This window comes from Asparagus officinalis, chromosome 2 (genome assembly GCF_001876935.1).
Source record: "Asparagus officinalis chromosome 2, Aspof.V1, whole genome shotgun sequence".
NCBI classification, from domain to species: Eukaryota; Viridiplantae; Streptophyta; class Magnoliopsida; order Asparagales; family Asparagaceae; genus Asparagus; species Asparagus officinalis.
Genome location: NC_033795.1, coordinates 12,952,086 through 12,967,340, shown reverse-complemented (window position 1 = coordinate 12,967,340; position 15,255 = coordinate 12,952,086). Strand labels below are relative to the sequence as shown.

General features: G+C 34.6%; 1 protein-coding gene across 3 annotated transcripts in view; it reads left to right on the top strand.

The window, feature by feature from the left end:
- Nucleotides 9,219–15,255, top strand: part of LOC109830320 — a 21,184-nt gene continuing 15,147 nt past the window's right edge. Inside the window, exons 1-7 of one of the 3 annotated variants that reach the window (XM_020397558.1) lie at nucleotides 9,219–9,397; nucleotides 9,469–9,541; nucleotides 9,637–9,759; nucleotides 10,153–10,322; nucleotides 10,492–10,641; nucleotides 10,897–11,043; nucleotides 14,823–14,883. In XM_020397558.1, coding sequence (XP_020253147.1) covers nucleotides 9,344–9,397; nucleotides 9,469–9,541; nucleotides 9,637–9,759; nucleotides 10,153–10,322; nucleotides 10,492–10,641; nucleotides 10,897–11,043; nucleotides 14,823–14,883 — 778 coding nt within the window. In that variant the 5' untranslated portion in view covers nucleotides 9,219–9,343. Of the gene's footprint in view, nucleotides 9,398–9,468; nucleotides 9,542–9,636; nucleotides 9,760–10,152; nucleotides 10,323–10,491; nucleotides 10,642–10,896; nucleotides 11,044–14,822; nucleotides 14,884–15,255 lie in introns of those variants that run through there. The other 2 variants (XM_020397556.1, XM_020397559.1) reach the window with 2 other exon arrangements.

Genomic DNA, 15,255 nt, shown 5'->3' with positions numbered 1-15,255 from the left:
AATAAGACGCGACTATGATAGCTCAGTTTACCATTCTTTTTTTTTCAGTTAATGAAGTTCAAGTATACACCGGTTGTGTTATCAATTCTTTATCGTTAAGTTTATTTTAGTTCTTTTTTTGTGAATGCAATGATGGAAGCCGTTATAAGTTAATTATCTTCATGCAGTCTGTGTAGAATGTAAGCGTAGAGAATAGAAAAAACCCTAATAGTTTATTGAGAATAACAAGAGAGATATATATAGCCATACAAATAGGGTTAACGTTAACGGGTAACAGCCCATTAACCCAATACCTAATATTTAACTTAACACTCCCTCTCAAGTTGGAGCATAGATGTCTACCATGCCCAGCTTGTCACATATAGTAGAGAACACCTTTGAAGAAGTAGCCTTGGTAAGAATATCAGCAAGTTGTTGTGAGGACGGAGTGAATATGAGAGATACTATCTTCTTTTCCTAAGCATCTCTGACAAAATTGCAGTCAACTTCAATATGTTTTGTCCTCTCATGAAGCACAGGATTCTGTGCAATATAAATGGCAGACTGGTTGTCATAATGCATTGACATGGGTCCAGGCTGAACAAAACCAAGCTCTGTCATAAACTTTCTTAGCCACACCATCTCACAAGCAGTGTGAGCCATTGCTCTATATTCGGCATCTGCACTAGATCGTGATACTACATCTTGTTTCTTGCTTCTCCAAGTCACAAGATTACCTCCAACAAAAGTACAAAATCCTGAAGTTGACTTTCGGTCTCCCATGTCTCCTGCGTAGCCAGCATCAGAGAAAGCCGAAATGTGAGTATGCCCATGCTTCTTATATAACAATCCTTTGTCAGGGCAACTCTTGACATATGCCAAAATCTTCAGAGCTGCTGTCCAATGAACATCTCTAGGTTTGTGCATAAACCTGCTCAATACACCTACTGCAAAAGTAATATCAGGTCTGGTAACTGTCAAATATATTAGTTTCCCAATTAGTCTCCTATATCGTCCAGCATCATCTAGGAGAGAGGTATCATCACGCCACAAATCAACATTTGTCTCCATTGGAGTGCTTGTGGGTTTGTATTCCAAGAGACCTGCTTCTTCTAGTAAATCTAGCACATACTTCCTTTGGGACAACAACAGGTCATGTTTTTGATATGCAACTTCAATCCCAAGAAAATACTTTGGCTTTCCCATGTCCTTAGTGATAAAATGACGGTTTAGATACTCCTTAGTCTCAGTTAAGGCAATAGAGTCACTCCCAGTCAGCAGAATATCATCAATATATACGGCTAAAATAACCAAACCAGTTATTGTGCGTCGAAGAAAGACAGAGTGATCAGACTGACAACGTTGGAAATCAACATTAGAAATAACCTTGCTGAACTTATCAAACCAAGCTTGAGGACTCTGCTTTAACCCATAGATGGCCTTTCTCAGCCTGCAAATAATATTCTCCCCATGAGCAACATACCCAGGAGGTTGCTCCATATAAACCTTCTCGTCCAAATCACCATAAAGGAAAGCATTCTTCACATCTAGTTGGTGCATCGTCCAATCTATATTAACAGCCAAAGAGAAAAGAATTCTGATGGAGTTAAGACGAGCAACGGGAGAAAAGGTTTCAAAATAGTCGACGCCATATGTCTGGGTATAGCCTTTCGCAACCAGGCGAGCTTTATAACGGTCAACAGACCCATTGGGACGATATTTCAGGGTATACACCCATCTGCAACCAACCACAATCGCTCTAGTAGGAAGAGAAACCAAGTCCCAAGTCCCTCTAGAAAGTAGTGCATTCATTTCCTCATCCATGGCCTGCTTCCAAGCTGGTACTAACATAGCTTCCTCATATGACCTAGGTATAGATACAGTGGACAAGGACAAGGCAAACTGACGAAAAGATGGGTTGAGACGGTCATAAGAGACAAAAAGAGATATAGGATATTTCGGGCAAGATCGTTTACCTTTTCGAAGAGCAATAGGGATATCCAAGTCAGAAGGAATAGAGGTCTCAACATGAGATGGACCGACAGCTGGAGATGGACCGACAGCTGGAGATGAAGGTTCCGCAGTAGCAGATTCAGGGGCATGTACTTTTGGACGGCGAGAGTATGTCAGTAGAGGCTTCGGTGCAGGAGCAACAGGAGCAGGTAATGGAATAGTAGTAGGAGCAGAAGAAGGTATTGGTACCTGTGGACAGCTAATAGTAGTGGAACCAGATAAAAAATATGGGACATACTCAAAAAAGGTAACATCAGCAGACACAAAATATTTCCTGGTGGACGGATGATAACACCTATATCCTTTTTGAGTACGAGAGTATCCAACAAAAACACATTTGATGGATCTAGATGATAACTTATCCAAACCAGCAGTTAAATCCTGAACAAAACACGTAGAACCAAAGACACGGGGAATCACAGAGAATTTTTTTTTATCAGGATAAAGACAATTGAATGATATTAAACCATCAAGGACAGAGGAAGGCATGCGATTAATCAAATAATTTGCAGTGAGAACAACATCAGACCACAAATACTTTGAAATATTCATATGTATCATCAGTATTCTAGCAACATCTAGAATATGCCTATACTTCCTCTCAGCAACTCCATTTTGTTGTGAATTGTGAGAGCAAGAAGTCTGATGAATAATGCCATTAAGAGCACAAAATTTTGAAACATCACTTTTCATATATTCCAAAGCATTATCAGTACGAAGAATACGAACAGAAGTAGAGAACTGAGTTTTTATTTCATTATAAAAGAGTTCAATAACGTGCGAGACCTCTGACCTCTCTTTTAACAGATAAAGCCACGTCATGCGAGAGAAATCATCAATAAAGATAATAAAATATCGAAAACCTTGCACAGAGGGAACACGATAAGGACCCCAGACATCGGAATGAACCAACTCAAAAGCAAAACTACTACGTTTATCGACTCGACTCTGAAAAGTAGCACGATGGTGCTTACCCAGTTCACACGACTCACAACCTAAAGAGGAAATAGATGGCTAAACAGAAACTACCGATCTAAGTTTTTGTAGTGAAGGATGACCCAGACGCCAGTGCCACAATAAAGTGGAGTCAGACCGTGATGCAACAAGGCCAGCTTCTGGCACACTGTCGTCTAAATAGTACATACCTCCTCTCTCATGCCCCGAACCAATCTTCATCCCAGTTGCTAGGTCATGAAAAACACAATAAGATGGAAAGAAGGTGACTTTATAATTATTTTGTTTTGTAAACTTGCTAATGGATAATAGGCTAACAGGGAATTTGGGAACATATAACACATCAATTAGTTTTAAAGAGGAAGTAGCATGAACTACTCCATCACCACGAACTGGAGAAAGAGTACCATCAGCAATGCGGATAGAAGGAAACTTATCAGAAAGATGTAAAGATACAAAGTGATCCTTTATACCTGTCATATGAGATGAGGCTCCAGAATCTAGTACCCAGGGTTTGTGAGAAGAAGCTATGTAAGCATCCATACCTGAAGAGGATGCATGAGTAGCAGAATGAATATTCTGAGAGAGTTCTAGCTGGCGCAACCTTTCATAATCTGCCTGAGAAATCTGAACAGTAGGAGCAGTAACAGCTGGACCACCAGAAGTAGTAGCAGAAATAGATGAGTTAGTCGACTCTGTATCAGCTACCTGGGCCCACTAAGGACGACCAAACTTCTCCCAGCACTTCTCAGAAATATGATTGGTTCTCACACAATGATCACACTGTCGTGAGCCCTTATCAGATTCACCTTGCCTCCCACCAAAGGAACCACGTCCTCCCCCTGAATCACGGCCACGACCACGACCACGACCGCGGTCTTTGCCTCGATTAGAGAACATGACAGACTGATCCATCGTAGATGGAGATGGTGTAGTAGTATCAGAAGTAACACCAGTAGAGACCTGCATGACTCTGGAGAATGTAGCAGTCAGTGAGGGAATTGTATCTCTACCCAATATCTGTCCTCTCACCTGGGACTGTAAATTAGGGTTCAACCCAGAAAGAAATTTGGATACTGCCAGATCACGACGATACCCTAATAGCGTCGCTGCATCAGCTACTGCAGGCTGATGCATCTCTAGTTCGTCTATCAGTCCCTTCAATTCACCAAAGAACTCCGGAACTGACTTATCTCCTTGTTTGAGCGCAAACAGTCGTTCATAAATTTCAAATACACGAGAAACATTCTTCTCGTTCCCGTACATAATCTTTAGGCTGTCCCACATCTCCTTCGCAGTGGTTAAAAACATAACGCTGCTACTGATCTGTGCTTCCATACTGTTGAGAAGCCAAGTCATAACACAATAATCAGATGAGAGCCATGAATTGTAGGTGGGATCTGAGGTTGGTGGTGGAGATGCAAGAAGATGTGGTAGTTTGCTCTGAGCACTAATAAAGATGCGAAAAGCTTGTGCCCAGAACAGATAGTTTGTACCATTCAATTTAATAGTAGTTCCTAAGACTACCTTGGGCGCAGAGGTCTCACCAGCAACAATAGAAGGAGTAGTAGAGGAGGAGATGTCCGACATCGAAGTAGTAGTCATTTTTATTTTTGAGCAACAATAGGAGACAAATAGTAGTCAAATAGGCAGATTAGTAGTAGAGATCCGTTTTCGAAACATAAACTAAGAGCAGATCAGGAGCAGGATTAGAGGCAGAGTGGTAGATAGTCATGCCCTCACGCTGCGTAGGCGAGATCACCTGAGGGAGAGAGCCCTGGCTTTTGTTTGCACAAAGGCTCAATTTCTATATTCTTGTTTCTCGAAGGAAACAAGAATAAAAGTAAAATATCTCAACAACGTGAGATAGACACTCTTCCTCTCATCAGTTCTATGACTGAAATGTCGAGACTTCCTCTCATCAGTTCTATGACTGAAATGTTGAGGGATACAATCGTTCTCTCATCAGTTCGAAGACTGAGATGTCGAGGGAATAGGCAACACGATGTAAGGGGGCACTATAGCGGCGGCGGTACTGCAGCAGCGGGCGGTGACACTGTAGCAGTGGGCGGTATCTGTCCTCTCACCTGGGACTGTAAATTAGAATTCAATCCAGAAAGAAATTTGGATACTGCCAGATCACGACGATACCCTAATAGCGTCGCTGCATCAGCTACTGCAGGCTGATGCATCTCTAGTTCGTCTATTTGTCCCTTCAATTCAGCAAAGAATTCCGGAACTGACTTATCTCTCTGTTTGAGCGCAAACAATCGTTCATAAATTTTAAATACGCGAGAAACATTCTTCTCGTTCTCGTACATAATCTTTAGGCTGTCCCACATCTCCTTCGCAGTGGTTAAAAACATAACGCTGCTACTGATCTGTGCTTCCATACTGTTGAGAAGCCAAGTCATAACACAATAATCAGATGAGAGCCATGAATTGTAGGTGGGATCTGAGGTTGGTGGTGGAGATGCAAGAAGATGTGGTAGTTTGCTCTGAGCGCCAATGAAGATGCGGAAAGCTTGTGCCCAGAGCAGATAGTTTGTACCATTCAATTTAATAGTAGTTCCTAAGACTACCTTGGGCGCAGAGGTCTCACCAGCAACAATAGAAGGAGTAGTAGAGGAGGAGATGTCCGACATCGAAGTAGTAGTCATTTTTATTTTTGAGCAACAATAGGAGACAAATAGTAGTCAAATAGGCAGATTAGTAGTAGAGATCCGTTTTCGAAACATAAACTAAGAGCAGATCAGGAGCAGGATTAGAGGCAGAGTGGTAGATAGTCATGCCCTCACGCTGCGTAGGCGAGATCACCTGAGGGAGAGAGCCCTGGCTTTTGTTTGCACAAAGGCTCAATTTCTATATTCTTGTTTCTCGAAGGAAACAAGAATAAAAGTAAAATATCTCAACAACGTGAGATAGACACTCTTCCTCTCATCAGTTCTATGACTGAAATGTCGAGACTTCCTCTCATCAGTTCTATGACTGAAATGTTGAGGGATACAATCGTTCTCTCATCAGTTCGAAGACTGAGATGTCGAGGGAATAGGCAACACGATGTAGGGGGCACTGTAGCACAGCACTGTAGCGACGGCGGTACTGTAGCAGCGGGCGGCGACTAGGGTTTTTGAATGAAGATTTGTGACGGCTAGGGTTTCATGCTCTGATACCATGTAGAGAATAGAAAAAACCATAATAGTTTATTGAGAATAACAAGAGAGATATATATAGTCATACAAATAGGGTTAAGGTTAACGTGTAACAGCCCATTAACCCAATACCCAATATGTAACTTAACAGTAAGCATCATGGCTTCTTAGTTCTACATAATGATTCGAGATTTTATTCTCTGATCTTTTTTATTTTATTTTATTTTATTTTTTGAGAAATTGTAAAAAAGAAGTATAACCATTTCAGATTTTCTTAGTTTGGCCATTTATTTGTTAATTCTGATTGTGCAATTGGTTCTGAGGACGAAGCATATGCTTGGAGTAGCTAACTTCTGCTGTTGAAAGGGGTTCCAATCAATTGATCTATTTATGACATTTGTGTCCATTTTTTTTTGCTGCTAAGAGGCTAAGTTTGTAAAAATATGTGACACTTCTTCTTCTTCTTCTTCTTTTTAGTTTCTTTCTTCTTCTTCTTTTTTTTTGTTTTGTTTTGGGTTGTGCTATTTTATTAGCTTTGGACGTTGCTGCTGCTTTTCACAGTTCAAACCTTTTGATTCCAAACCTTACAGCACAATAGCCTATGCTAAAGCAACATGGGTCATTTGGTGATTGTATTTAATTTGGAGTATCACATGTTGCTTACAGATTTGGGGACCAATTTAAAAATTTGAAGATTCTGGGGGCCTAATTTCATAATACTTAAATGCGGGGGCTAGGATCAAAAACATCAACTTAGTTTTAGGGGGTGTTTGTTTTGTATCCCAAAATTTATGGATATGGATTTCACCATAGAATTTGAAATCCAGGTGTTTGTTTTGTATCCCAAAATTTATGGATATGGATTTCACCATAGAATTTGAAATCCATAAATTTTTTTACATGTTTTGGTATCCCAAAATTTATGGATATGGATTTCACCATAGAATTTGAAATCCATAAATTTTTTTACATGTTTTGAGATCTCAAAAATTTTGTTTGTTTCATCAATATTTTAGGATTTGAAATACCAAAATTTATAATATTTTGTTTGTTTCATCAATATTTTGGGATTTGGAATACTATAAATTATATATTATAATATTATATAATATTTTAATAACATATATTATTATAATATTATATAATATTTTGGGATTTGGAATACTACAGCATGAACAGTGATTATTGGGTCCTCCTATATATATTATATATTATATATATAATATTATATATATATATATATTATATATTATAGATATAATTTATATAATATATAATATAATATATATAATATATTATATATTATATAATATATATATTATATATATATATATAATACGCTACTATATATATATATTATATATTATAGATATAATTTATATTAATATATAATATAATATATATAATATATTATATATATTATATATTATATATATATATAATATTATATATATATATATAATATATATATATATATTATATATATATATAATATATTTATATATATATATATATATATATATATATATTATATACTATATATATATATATATATATAATATATATATGCTACAGTAAATTTATTACAGCCATGAACAATGATTAGTTGGGTCCTATATTATTATATAAATTATATATATAATATTATATATATATATATATATATTATATATTATATATTTAAAATATATAATATATAATATATAATATATAATATAATATATATTATATATTATATATATAATATATATTATATTATATATATATGTATATAATGCTATAGATTTACAGCAGGCATTTACTACAGCATGAACAGTGATATATAATATATAATTTATATATAATATAATATATATATATAGATATAGTATATATATGATATAATATATATATAATATTATTATATATATATATATTATATATTATATATAAATTATCTATATTATATATATATATAATATATATATATATATTATATATATAATATATATATATATTTATATATAAATTATATATCTTATTATATATTATAATTATACATATAATATTATATATAAATATTTATTATATATTATAAATAATATATATAATATATATGTATATATATATATATATATATATTATATATATATATATATATATATATATATATATATATATATATATATATATATATATATATATATATATATATATATATTATGTTATATATATTAATATATATATATTATTATATATATAATATAATATATATATAATATATTATATTTATAATATTATATAAATTATCTATATTATATATATAATATTATATATTATTTATTATATAATATATATATAAGATATAATATAATATATTATATATATATATTATATATAAATGTATATATAATATAATATAATATAATATATATAAATTATATAAATTATATATTATTTATTATATATATATATATAGATATAATATAATATATTATATATATTATATTATATATATATTATATATAATATATATATATATATTATTTATTATATAATATAATATATTATATATATATAATGCTACAGTAATTTACTGCAGCATTTACTAAAGCATGAACAGTGATTCTTGGGTCCTCCTATAATTATAGAGGAATAGATGTATTATATTAAATATTATATTATTATAATATTATATTTAATATATTAATCTTATATTATAAGCATTAATACATCAATATCCAACCTACATCCTCTCTCAATTGTAGGATTTCACAAATTCTAAAATATAATAGTTTTTTATTATTTGGGGATTCAATATCCCAAAATTGGTTTTGAAACAAACATGGTTTATGGAATTCTAAAACCCAAAAAACTTGTAATCCACCTTATATCCCAAAAAGAAGTTGAAACGAAAGAGATGATTTCACAAATCCTAAAAAAATATTATTTTTTTATAATTTAGGGATTTAATATCCCAAAAAAAAGTGAAACAAACATAGTTTAAGGAATACCAAAACTCAAATAAAGCACTTTTTAGATCCCAAAACTTGAAATCCACCTTATATCCAAAAAAATGAAACAAACACCCCCTTACAGAGAGATGGATCCGGTCTAAAACCGACCCGAGTACCCGACCCCGTTTTCCCTGCCTAAAACCCTCATCTTCCTCTCTCACTCCTCGCTCTCTCTAAACCCTAATTCTGTTCTCCTTCCAATTTCCTCCAAATTAGATATTTTTTTGCCTTCAAATTTAGCTAGTCACAATGGTGCGACCAAAGACAGGCCCAAAGAAACCCAAACGCGGCGTCGATTTCAAAGTAAGCCCTCTCTATTTCTTCATCTTTCAATTCGCAATGCTCAAATTTTCAATTTCCCCGTTTGTTTTTAGAAAATTAAGCGAAAGATTGGCCGTAAACTTCCGCCGCCGAGAAATTATACCGACACTCGGATCAAATCCAAAGGTAAAATCTTTTCTTTTCATGTTCGATTGCCCTATGAATTGGTTCCAAGGTGAGAGTTTTGAGGTGTTTTTTATTTTTTGTTTGTTTGTATGCAGCAATTATTCTCCCTGAGCAGAGTGTTGCTTCAGAGAGAGCGGGTCTTGCTGTGAACAAGAAAGGCCTCACTTTGAGAGAGCTCCTTCAGCAGACGTCTCATCACAATGCTAAGATACGAAAAGGTGTTTTTTTTAATTTAAAAAAAATTTATTCCTAAGTGTTTCATTCAGTGTCTATTTTTAGTTTTCTTTTCTGTTTATAAACCCAAAGTTGTACCTGTTTTATTTTTGAACCAACCCACTTGCAAAATCATTTGAAACCCAAATTACCCATACTTAATTATTTTTAAACCCAGCAACCCATATAACTACTGATAAACCAATCATAGTAACTTAGTCATCACTGTGGCAACCGATACAGAAACTTGATTTAAAAATAATTCACTATGGCTAGTTTGGGTTTAAAATGATTTTCGACGTGAGTGGGTTTAAAAATAAATCAAAGCAAAACTGTGGGTTTATAAACAAAGAACCCTTATTTTTATGGGGATTATTAAGTGGTTTTTTTAAATAAAGCTGCGTTGACTGGTATCAAGGATCTTGTGTTGAAGCATCCGTTGGAGCTCAAGCTGCATAGGCTTGTAGTAATAGAGAAGATCCGTGAAAGGATTTGTGATAATGATAAAAGTGTGCGAGAAACTTTGTATCGGCTCCTGGAAAATGATATTTTTCCACGCATTAAAGAGGTATTTTAGAATGTTCACTTTTTAAATATTATTTAAGAAAATATTTGGTGCTGTACTCATCTTAGTGTTTTCATTGATGTTTCACCTAAGAGCTGTATGCTTTATACCATATTGGCTAGCAACCATGTTTTCATCTTAAATTCTTGTTTTCAACTTTATTCTTTTGTAGGATGCCACCGGGCCAATCATTTCCTTGCTGATGGTCTATGTCTTCAATGCAATGACTCATATGGCTGTTGATGTTCGACTGATGGCTTTCAAATTTTTTAACCTTATCGTTCAGAGCTTTACATCTTCCTTCATCCTGTATGCTGAAAAGGTCTGTACAAGCTTTTAACATTTTTGTACAGTTTTAGCTACACACATCTTCTGATATTTACTGCTACTTGTAGGCCATTTTGTACTGTTTCTTACATGTCCTATTTGTGCTAGTAGGATTCTGTAGCAATGATCACATTATATTTAAAAAGAACATGCTTGCATATGCTTCAGTGTTGAATACCATATTTTTGGAAGTTGTTAATTTCCATTTATATGCTACTAAAAATTTAATACTTTTTTCTGTCTCTGACAGGTTCTTGACAACTATATGGATATTCTAAGAAACAATCAGATCTACTTACATGAGAGGAGCAACCTAAAAAATGTTCTTGATGGCCTCCTTCGCTGCATGTCTTCATTGGCCAACAGGAGGGGAGCAAACTATCAATCAGATGAACCGGTCTGTCTCATGTATTCATTTATGTCTTGCTTCCTATTTTGTTCTTTATATTCTAAGGCTCTTACCTTTACAGTTTTCTCGTATTGTTTCTTCTGCAATCTGCATCAAACTGCAGTTTACATTATGCTCGTCTTGCAGTTGACCTTTGCCTTTTGGACTTCATGAATATTAGATGAATAGTGGTTGTGTTTGGATATATTTATTACTTTCTGGGCTATGTTTCTGTATTCGGATTTTTATTCAGATTTGCTCTTTTTTTTTTATTATCTTAGAGATGAATACAATCATGTGTAGGTATTTCCCTCATCATTCACGTTCTTTTTATGCTGAGAGGAATTATGTAATAGCCCTTTTTTTTGGGGGGGGTGGGTGGGTGGTGGAAAATGGGCTAAAATTGGTATATTTCTGCATGAGCCAAGTGGCTGCAGAATTTACCTATTTGTATTCCACATGATCATCTTAGCGGATGGATGCCAACTCAATGATCATAATTTTTATTTAGCTTTTGACGAACGCATTCGCCCTATGCTACCTGGGTACTTCTAATCTGAAACCGTACCCATACCCGACACATACCTTACTCAAACTCCTTGCACATATGCATGTATTTATTTGGGCATGTATTTAATTATACAATACATGTTCATTATTGTAAATAGCGGCCGATAGCGGTGCTATTGCGGCATAAATAGCGGCAACGGAACCTATTGCTATGATTTCATTGATTGTGGTGAACAATAACACTCGTGAGCGCTTTTCGCTCGCCAAAGCGCTCGAAAGCGCGGAATAACAGTAAATACTGGCAAATAGATGTAAATAGTGCTCATCTATCTCTATTTGAAGACTTAATTTTATGTCAAGCTTGAAATAGTTAATGCGATTATGTTGCTACTAATCAATGTTATTCTGTTGTTGAGAACTTTTTTATTAAAGACTTGAAAGTTGAAAGAATGGAACAAATAACGGTCTTTTTGATAAGTATATATGCTTTTTTATTCTATGCAGTAGTTTTGTTAAGATTATGTGATTGTTACACGTTTATTACATGCTTAGGATCTCTATCTATGTTGCATAGATACGGGTACAGGTACGAGACACGATAAATTTGTATAAAGTAGGGTACGGGGACAAAGACTATATATATATATATATATATATATAATAATAATAATAATAATAATAATAATAATAATTCACATTAACAGTGAAATCTATTAAAGAAACACTAAAAACAAACTTCAACCCCCAAATTTGTTCATGAAAAGCCAAACGAGCCCCAACTTCACAGAGGCTCAGTTCATCTTCATCAGTTGCTCAAAGGAAAAAGGAGAAACAACTTTAAACAAAACCCTAAAAATCCTAAAAATCAAACCTTGAAAAATTTAGTTACCTTGTCTTCGAGCAACAGAGGCGTTGATTTTGCCGTCGAGGCGCTGATTTTCGTCGTCGAGGAGCTGATTTCCGTCGTCGAGGTGCTGATTTCCGTCGTCGAGGCGCTGCAATTGAGTCGAGGCCTTGAGATCTATCTTCCGTTGTTGAGGCGCTACTTCTGTTGATGGGTTCTAACGTGGGAAGGCAAAATTGGGATTCGAAAAGGAAAGGAGGACTGGGTATTTCAAGTAGCGGGTTTGGGTTATTGGGCTCAAATAGCGGACCAGATTGGTCTGATGATTCAAAATTTCAATTTCGAAACTTTTTGCCGTGTCCCTGTTGTTTGAGTGCGGATCCGCACCCAAAACGTACCCGTCACGGGTACGGGAAAAAATATAGCGTGTCGTCGTATCACAGATCTCTATAAATCATTACAGATGCATTTGTAGAAATTTTAGATTTTATTTAATTTTTTAATATTTATACATATTTAAATTGGACCGTTATTTGACTTTACGTTTTTTGCTGCTCTAGCCTCAAATAGCCTTAGTGGTGCCTCACTGCTAGGCCATACTATCCGTTGTCAGTAACCTTGTACATGTTTTAACTTAAAACATTAGTCATACAATTTTTTTTACATATATCCTACACTTCACATCCACTTCTTGAAACTCATTGGAAATAGATCATCTTCTGAATTTTGATTTTGAAGGGTCATATGGATGTCTAGTTCAAAAACTAGTGATTTTCCAATTTATAATCCACATAAAAAAGAAACATAAATATGTTATATGAATTTTAATTCTCATCCTTGTTCTCATATAAATTATTAATTCCAATATAAAATATATGTGTTTATAAATATTTATATAGCCATGTCCCCGTGCCCTACCTTTTACAAATTTGTCATGTCTCATACAAGTACCCGTACCTGTATCCATGCAACATAGCCTTCGCCATAACTTTTTCTCTATCTTGTTGTTCATTTTGACAGCCAAATACTGTTAGGGTGTACGCACAATTTTGCATTGTTTTCACTGTGTTTAGATTTTTAATTGGGGAATTTAATTCCATCAAGCAATTTGTTTTGCTTCCTTAACATATGATCACATTCCTCTACAACAACCTTGTTATCTTATATCTTCCTCTAATCTCTTTCTTTAACTCGAGGAATTTAAGACTTTAAATGCTTGCCTCTTGGTTGGAAGCTGCACGCCCGGGTAAGGTAGGAGTTCCGATATGGCAATTAGTCTTCCAGTTCTTATTCACAACATGTGGCAGACAGGAACTTACAGCCAATCCGTAGCTGGGTATGGTGTCGAAAGCTAGTTCGACATCTAGGGATCTGATTCATCATGTCGCTAGAATACAAAGCTTTAATCTAAGTGGCACGATACCAGAGACGTCTAGGTTCAAGTCCAACCAAACATGTATTTGTAAAGTGGCTTTAAAAGAAAACACCACTGCACAGAATTCCATAAGCTGCACAGAATTCCATATCAAGCTTATAAAAGGGATGTTCTGTGGATGTGGTAGAATATAAAACTATTGCATTCAACCTCTACTACTTCAGGCTTTAAGATTCTTTAACTCTGGATTATTTCTCATAAATGAGTCCATTGGTTGGAGAAGGCTTGAATGTTGGGTGAAGATCATGTTGATGAGTTTTAGAATTTTAGCAATGAAGAACATGACCTAGAAAAGTGTTGATGATTCCCATGTAGAAGTGAATGGTGAAGAAGAATATGCATCAAGTTTGGGCGTACTCTGTATTTTTCTTCAAATTTTTTATGGTCACTTCTGTATATGAGATAGATATATCATATATGCACAAACCTGTGAATCCATGTTCCTTTTTAGCTCTTACTGTCAAAGGGTTATGCCTACATGCTACTCTCTTTTGGCACTTTACTGACAAATTTCACTGGATCTAGTCTGTGTGTATTACACATTGTTGAAAACTAATATATATCAGTTTTCTAAACAATATCATTCAGTTATGTGTAAGGCTATTTTGATAATGAGAAGACTAGCTGAGATAGATGTGTCAGGTTTTGGTAAATAGGATATTAATTTCTGATGTTAACTTGGATAATTGACCTTCAGTGCCTCCAAGCAAAACCAGTTAAGGTGTGGCTTTACATAACTAGTTTTCTGTGTACTGCCTATGGCTCAATCAGTGAATACCTGGTGCCTGCAATATTTTCTTTAGGCTTTTTTGCTTACTTATATGTATGTGCCCTTGTATCTATGATGTATATACGGATTTTTTTGTGTTTAATTAGTCCATTCTGTTATAACCTTTTCAAGCAAACAAATGAATGATTAACTTGCAGCCTAGGAAAATCTACCATCCATAGTAGGAATGCAATTTTACCAATCATAAATTCTTCTGTTAAATTTTGCAGAATATTTTGGGGAAGAGGTATTTGCATGCTTATGAAACTGTCATACATAAAGATGATACAGGTATTCTTTTTGCTACCTTTAGTTTATTGTATCTGGAATTTGCAGTTTAACAAACTCTAGTTTACTTTTATGGAATATTGTTTGAAACCTGCCAGTGATACCTATTTGGGCAAAAGGAAGTGTTTGCCTATATTTTAAGGTTAATTTCACATGATCCCCTGAATTTTGTTTATCCCCCTCAACTTTGGGATGTCTCAGAAAAGCCCCATAAAATTTGACCGTTTCTCACTGGACCCTGCACAAGCCTTCCTTGAGAGAAAAAATTCCAAATTTTCAGTTGTCATTTTTAGGCAATGTAACTGCCGAAATTTGTTTTTTTCCCCTCAAGATTTTTTTAGTTATTTGCAAATTATATGTTTTTTTTGGGGGGGT